This window comes from Hibiscus syriacus, unplaced genomic scaffold (genome assembly GCF_006381635.1).
Source record: "Hibiscus syriacus cultivar Baekdansim isolate YM2019G1 unplaced genomic scaffold, ASM638163v2 tig00116971_pilon, whole genome shotgun sequence".
In the NCBI taxonomy this organism is placed as follows: Eukaryota; Viridiplantae; Streptophyta; class Magnoliopsida; order Malvales; family Malvaceae; genus Hibiscus; species Hibiscus syriacus.
The window spans coordinates 5,810,848-5,817,853 of NW_024063495.1; the positions used below are offsets into that span (position 1 = coordinate 5,810,848).

The 7,006-nt window shown below is 32.9% G+C and overlaps 1 protein-coding gene across 1 annotated transcript; it reads left to right on the plus strand.

The window, feature by feature from the left end:
* Positions 1-649: 649 nt before the first annotated feature.
* LOC120191937 (pectin acetylesterase 9-like) lies at positions 650-6,175 on the plus strand. The gene is made up of 13 exons (XM_039194799.1): positions 650-889; positions 973-1,055; positions 2,094-2,223; positions 4,297-4,376; positions 4,529-4,615; positions 4,803-4,927; positions 5,005-5,065; positions 5,146-5,202; positions 5,293-5,370; positions 5,510-5,615; positions 5,729-5,877; positions 5,953-6,063; positions 6,146-6,175. The coding sequence occupies exons 1-13, from the start codon at positions 748-750 to the stop codon at positions 6,149-6,151; spliced, it is 1,215 nt and encodes a 404-aa protein (XP_039050730.1). The 5' UTR covers positions 650-747; the 3' UTR covers positions 6,152-6,175.
* Positions 6,176-7,006: the final 831 nt, after the last annotated feature.

The window sequence follows — 7,006 nt, forward strand, 5'->3', positions numbered from 1 at the left end:
TTTATTTTATTTTTTTTTAGTCGAGTCGATTTTTTTAATTTCTGTTTAAATTTCATTGTAAATATTTATAATATTATGATATTATTTGATTTCAATTTAAACGATTTTTTATATACAATACATATATATTTCTTCATATTTTTTCATATGTGATATATATATATATATATATATCATGCTGAGTTGAGTGACTCAACTCGAAATTAAAAATTAATCTAATACTTATTAAAAATTTTGAATTATTAAAATTTTATTTTATAACTCAATTCAAATATAAAATTTCTCGAATTGAAATAAATTTATAAAATTATTAATCAAACCAAATTTTTTAACGTCGAGAAAAAATATTTAGATTTTTAAGTCGAATGTAGGTTTACTAACCTCTGCCCATTATGCCATCACATCCCCAAACTAACTCGAACTAACATCCGAAATTTGGCAACAAACAAAACTAACTTCGTCGCCATTTCTACGCTTTCTTCTTCAAGCTCTCTCTCTCTCTCTCTCTCTCTCTCTCTCTCTATATATATATATATATATATATATATATATATATTTGTATCATCATTCCTCTATTACACCAGCTTCAGTGAGAGATCTGTTTTCTTCATTCGATTACTCTTCCCCGTTATTAATTAGAAATCAATAGCAAATAAAGCTTGAGCGAAAGAGGACGATCGCTTTTTTCTTTTGTCTCTTTATTACTACGACTAGTTCAATGAGAAGCGGATCAGCTCTTTGAAAATTATGAAAATCACGACAGTGCTGAATTTCGATATAATGCTGAGTTTACTCCTTTTTCTAGCTTTCGCGCCATGGTGCATTCACTCGGAGGAGCGACTCCTTGTTGGTATGACTCTTGTTCGAAACGCCACCGCCCACGGCGCCCGTAAGCTCTTCAATCCGGCCTTCTTTTTTTAAGCTTTTAATTTGGAAGTTCTTTTAAATTTTCTGGTTCGTGAGTTGTGGCAGTTTGTCTGGATGGAAGTTTACCCGCTTATCATCTGCACAGAGGATTCGGCGGTGGTGCAAACAACTGGATCTTACAGTTTGAGGTAATTGCTTATTTTTACCCTTCCACCTGCAATTTCCATTTTTGAAAAATAGCAATAAAATGATTTTAGCCCAACAGTTTTTTGGTGGGAATTAGTTTGAAAATGATTGGACGCATTCAATGAAACCAAAACGACATCGGATGGTCTCCTTTTTAGAAACCTGGGGTGTCGTGCAACAAACTTTTTTCTTTTTGGTGAGAATTTGTTGATGTGGCAGTCTATTATAGGCCATATGTCTTAGAAAAAAAGTTAGGAACAATATATAAAAAAGCCAAAGGGTGAGATAAGTTAGATTCAGCACGCATATTAATTCGTGTCGTTTATGATAACTATTATTTGCTTGATTAAAAATACTTCTACTTTTATGTGATTATCATAGTTTTTGTTACTTAGATTTTGTGAACACCCATAATTTGTTTTTTAAATAGTATTATGATATTTGAATTTTGATATGGTGAATAAGATAGGTTAGATTGAAAGGATTTTTTTGATAATAATTTTTTATAGTATTTGATATATATTAATTTGTTAATATATTTATTTTAAATACAAATTTATTTGAATGCAAATTAAATGTTAAAAAATTAGTTTGATGCAGATAAGCGATAAAATTGAAAGATCATTTAAGATTTTTTTAAAACCAGTCTGAAGATTAATTCTTTTGAGGTTTATACCTTAATTTTAACCAATTATAGATGCTTGTTTCCTAAGATAATTGTTAAACTAAATAAGCACATACAATCTTGGAAAATAAATAAATTCACAACTTTCTTTGCGACAGGAAAAAATGTAGAAAAGCAAGTGATTAATAGTCCCATAAATAAAACGAACTGAATTTACATATAAAGGAATGATAAATGGAGATCATGGAGTCTAATAAAAAGGCACCAATCGTTGCACCCAAAAGAAAGATGCCTGTTGAATTCAAACGCACATGATCACAAAATTAAAGGGAAGCCCAGTTGTTTTGGTGAGTGGGTCCAATCCAACTATTGTAAAAAAAATTATTCGATTTACATGGTCGTCATTCCATTAAAGGGTGGTGGTTGGTGTAATGATGTATCATCATGCCTGAAGAGAGCCACAACGCGCCGTGGATCAACTCGCTTCATGTCCAAGTTGGAAGTCTTCTCTGGAATCTTAAGCAACAACGCCTCCCTCAATCCAGGTTCACCTCATAACTTACTCCGTTGAATGTTTTTGTTTATTTAACCTGTCAAAATTTTATGTTATTGCACTATTACTGCACGTGGTATACAATTTTCAAATTGACAAACTTCATATATAAATGTAATACCTCTTGATGTGATTTTCAGAAATGGTTACTTTTATCTCAATCGAAACCTTCAAATAGACTCATTTATTTATCGGAGTTTTAATTGAACTTATATCCTCATGTTACTGAAGTATCATAGTCTTCGAGTTAATTATTGTGTATAAACAACATAAGGTATCTGACAAACTCATATGATTTACCATAACAAAATCTAAGATCTGACAACTTGATCTACTTGACCTATTGACCTATGTATAGTCATATACCTTTCGATCGCAATTGAGAAATGATTCTCTCCACTTCCTTCTCCTTCACTCCTGTACTCCCATTTTATGATTTCATCTCTATCATGAAAAAATATCAACCAATGATCAATTCTCCGTCGACTACAATTTTATATTCATACTAGAGGAGATAAATTAATAACAACCAATTAGACAAACATGTTTCTATTAACAACAAAATAATTAAATCAAAGTAATATTAAAAAATATTTCTTAACACGTGACATCTCATCATTATTTTCCCGTACATCAATTCTTTCGAACTACTAGGTCTTGGTGCCTAGTGCAGGAAATCTAGTATGGGTAATCAAATTTGTTTGAAAAAAGGGTAATCCTAGTTGTCCTGTAGGCATGTCCATGTTCCTCACTTTCTCGTTTGTTTTTGCCTTCACGTGATTAATTAAATAGCTTAGGCCGAAGCAGAAGCTAAAGCGCTTCCAGTTTTTTTTTTCTTTCTTCTTAAGAAAAGAGACCGGATGGTCCTGGCAGTGCCCGCTTGTCTGTCAAACCTGGTTTCACCCCTTTCTATAACCTACCAATTACCATGTTGAATAGGCCCCATTGGAGGACTGTTTTCATGTCCTATACAGTAAACATATTGGAATCCTGCTTCTCTGGGGGTGGCTTTTGACATTCACATCATGTGTGTTTATAACTGTTAGTCCAACTACTATATTATCGTGGAGAATGGAAAGAGGCAGCCTCAAAAACTGTTGATTCACGAGGACCAAATCTTCCTAATCAAGCTTGACATCCGAAGCAGGGGCGGACCTATGTGGCTCGAGGTAACAGTTGCATACCCATTTTCCCTCAAAAAATATAAACAGTTAATATATTATATTAAAACTTAAAAATTCAGCACACCTTTTTTATTTTATTTTATTTTTATTTTTCTACATATTTGTGTAGTTGAAATTTGTGCTCTTTTCTGTACATTTTGTTTTGTAGTTAAAATTTGTGCTCGGAAGCTGTCAATCTATTCTATATTTTCAATTTAAAAACTAATTAAAATAATATATATCATTTAAAAACCTTTCATTTAAGCTATTACTAATACTAAAGATTCTATTTTGCGTTCAAACCCACATATTCAACCCCACTGCTACTCAATTCTCAATTCTCAGTCTTTTATTTGTGCCTAAACCACTCGTCACGACGCCATTTTGACGATTTATTTTGGATATATTATAATGAATATTATAATATTTATTTTAGACCCCTATTTTTTAATTTATTGATCCGCCATTGATCCCAAGAATAACCGGGGAAGTTGCTAGCAATTGGTCCTTCCCTCGGCGCAGTTGAGAGTAGTTTCCTTGATGGATTAGATAATTCAACAATGGTTTGACTAGAGAATTACGTGGAATTATTACTAGATCACAAAAACTTAGCTTGCAAATAGACCACAGTCAACTCATCAAATCTCTGCTCTTTTTCACCCTCATAATTATGGTTTATCTCCCTTTCCGTTAGCGTATATAATTTCGAAGATTTTGAAGAAAAAAAAAATAGGCATTGAAGAAGGAAGGTGCTTTTGGCTTGTTGATTGATTGAATGGTTGAAGAAAGACATCACCATACAGACCAAAAATGCATTAAGCACATTCTTATCCTTACAAGATAATGGAAATTATTTTATTTGTCATTGGTTGGAAGTATAATTAATTTCCCTTTACAATCAGATTTCTTCAACTGGAATCGTGTGAAGCTTCGATATTGTGACGGAGCCTCATTTTCAGGAGATAGCAAGTTCGACAATGGGGTAACTATCTCATCTTAGTTTTGTTCCAGGAAGTGTGCCGTTTTTGTAATTATAAATATATATATATTCTTTAAGCTCCGTAACTCAAAGGTGGCATTTTAACTGGCTCCTTAATTGATTCCTTTCTGTGTGTATGCCTCTGAAATGCACAGACATCATTGCTTTACTTCAGAGGGCAGAAAATTTGGGAAGCAATTATCCTTGATCTTCTACCTAAAGGGTTGGCAAGTGCTAGCAAGGTAAGTTAATATTCAGTAGAAATTTACAATTTTTCTCTCTGAGTTGTTTATTCTCATCTTCTTATTTTTATTATTAGCAAGATGATAGTCTTTCTCATGGAAATGTGAACTGAACTTGTAAGTTGTAAATCTTTTATGTGAACTTGAGAAATAATACTTCACTTTCTTTGCTCTTTCTCTACTCTAGGCCTTGCTTTCAGGTTGCTCTGCTGGGGGTCTAGCAACCTTTCTGCATTGTGACAACTTAAAAAAGATGTTACCAAGCAATGCCAGTCTGAAATGCCTAAGTGATGCTGGATTTTTCCTGGATGTGTAAGCTTCTTTTCTCTCTGCAGCATGCAATCTTTTATTTCCTGATATTACATCTTTTGTTTTTCATTTTGCTGCAGACGAGATATGAGTTTGAATTACACCATGAGGTCCTTCTATCATGATCTAATTGCCCTACAGGTACTTTTTTTATCAATGACTTCAATTGTGATTAGATTGGTCCTAGGATAGAATTATCTATCTGATCCTGTAAATGGTAGGGGATAAAGCAAAATCTTAATCAAAATTGCATGAGCTCAATGAATCATCCGGAGCTGGTATGATCTTGTTTCTCCTATGATCCTATCCACATATCGATGATCTTCCCTTTGCTTTACAGATATGGTATTTAACTTCTTTTTCTACAGTGTTTCTTTCCCCAGCATGCATTGCAATACATCACAACACCGTATTTTATCTTGAACTCGGCTTACGATGTGTTCCAGGTAAATTTCCTTGCTCTAGTATTTTTCTTTTATAAATTGAATACTGTTGTTCGCTATGTGCTTCAACTGAATCTTATATACAGCATTAATTGCTTGGTTATATGCTTGATCATTTTTGTTTCTTCATCTTCCACCACAGTTTCATCATAGTTTGGTTCCACCTTCTGCTGATTTGCATGGACATTGGAATAATTGCAAGCTTAACCCAGTAGCATGCAATGCAAATCAGATCAATGTATTGCAAGGTTAGTGGTCCATGTATGAATTGACATCAAAATCCAAGATAAACAAATCATTATATCCTAATTACTCTGAAATGATACGAATTGACATCAAAATCTAACTCTCTTTTTTTCAGGTATGAGGCATGATATGCTTACAGCTCTTATATCATTCTACAAAAATTCAAAAAGAGGGGGTCTGTTTATAAATTCATGCTTTGCTCATTGCCAAAGTGAGTCACAGGACACATGGTTTGCTGTTGATTCTCCAAGAATACACAATAAGGTATATATATATGTGTGTATGTGTGTTTCGTTTACACACAATGGGAAAACTTGAGAAATTTTTTAATAATCACAGACCATAGCGGAAGCAGTTGGTGATTGGTACTTTGGGAGAAGAGTAACCAAAGAGATTGATTGCCCATATCCTTGTGATACCACTTGCCATAACCTTATACCATCTCCCCTGGTAAAGTCCTTTTTTATGCCCATCAGGACTGCTATTGGACTAAAATAACATTCTTGTTGTTGCCATTAAAATGCATTTGCAGGTTTAAGGTTGAAGATTCTTTAGTTATGCAAGATTCTTTTTAGTTCAACTCCATGTTGAAGGTTGTCAATACAGCTTTTTTTACCAAAAGGAAAATGGATGGTAAAAGGAAAGTATAGATTGATTGTATTCTTTTAGCAAATATATACATTCATTATATATGTATATATACATGAAAGTGATCCATGTGCTTTGTAATTGGGGTTGCCAAAAGTATCAGATCGGATTTTAAGCTTGGAACTATAGTGCTCATATCAATTAACCCCTCCGAAACTGAGCATTCTCTTACATCCCATTCACCAACCCCGAAACCCTTAGCATCTAAATCATAAAATCCTAAACCAACCCTAAAACCATAATCCTATATCATAAACTCAAAACCCTAAATTCTAAAACTATAACCCCTAGATCCTAAAACCCAAAACCTTAAAACTCTAAAATAATAAACCATGAACCCAAAATCTTAAAACCCAAAATCATAAACCCAAAATCTTAAATCCTAAAACCATAAGCCCTAAAACACTAAACCCTAAGCTATAAACCCCAAACCAACCCTAAAGGCCTAAACCTTGAACCAATAAACTCATAAATCCTAAAATCATAAATCCTAAACTATAAACTCATAAACCCTAAATCCTTAAATCCCAAACACAAATATCCCTAGACCTTAAACTATAACCCTTAACCCTATTAATATTAAATCTTAATCCTTAAACTCTAAATCCTAAATTTGAACATTTAATATCTAAACCTTAAACTCATTAATACTAAATCCCAAACCCTAAACCCTTAGATACTAAATCATAAACTCTATCATTAAATCCTAAATCCTAAACTTTAAAGGATAACACTAAATCTTAAA

What these genes read in the sequence shown, in the direction of transcription:
- LOC120191937 (XM_039194799.1), top strand. Translation starts at nt 748, where the DNA reads ATGAAAATCACGACAGTGCTGAATTTCGATATAATGCTGAGTTTACTC. An exon ending in ATAGCAAGTTCGACAATGGG is followed by an intron (nt 4,377 to 4,528) that starts GTAACTATCTCA and finishes TGAAATGCACAG; the next exon opens with ACATCATTGCTTTACTTCAG. An exon ending in GCTGGATTTTTCCTGGATGT is followed by an intron (nt 4,928 to 5,004) that starts GTAAGCTTCTTT and finishes ATTTTGCTGCAG; the next exon opens with ACGAGATATGAGTTTGAATT.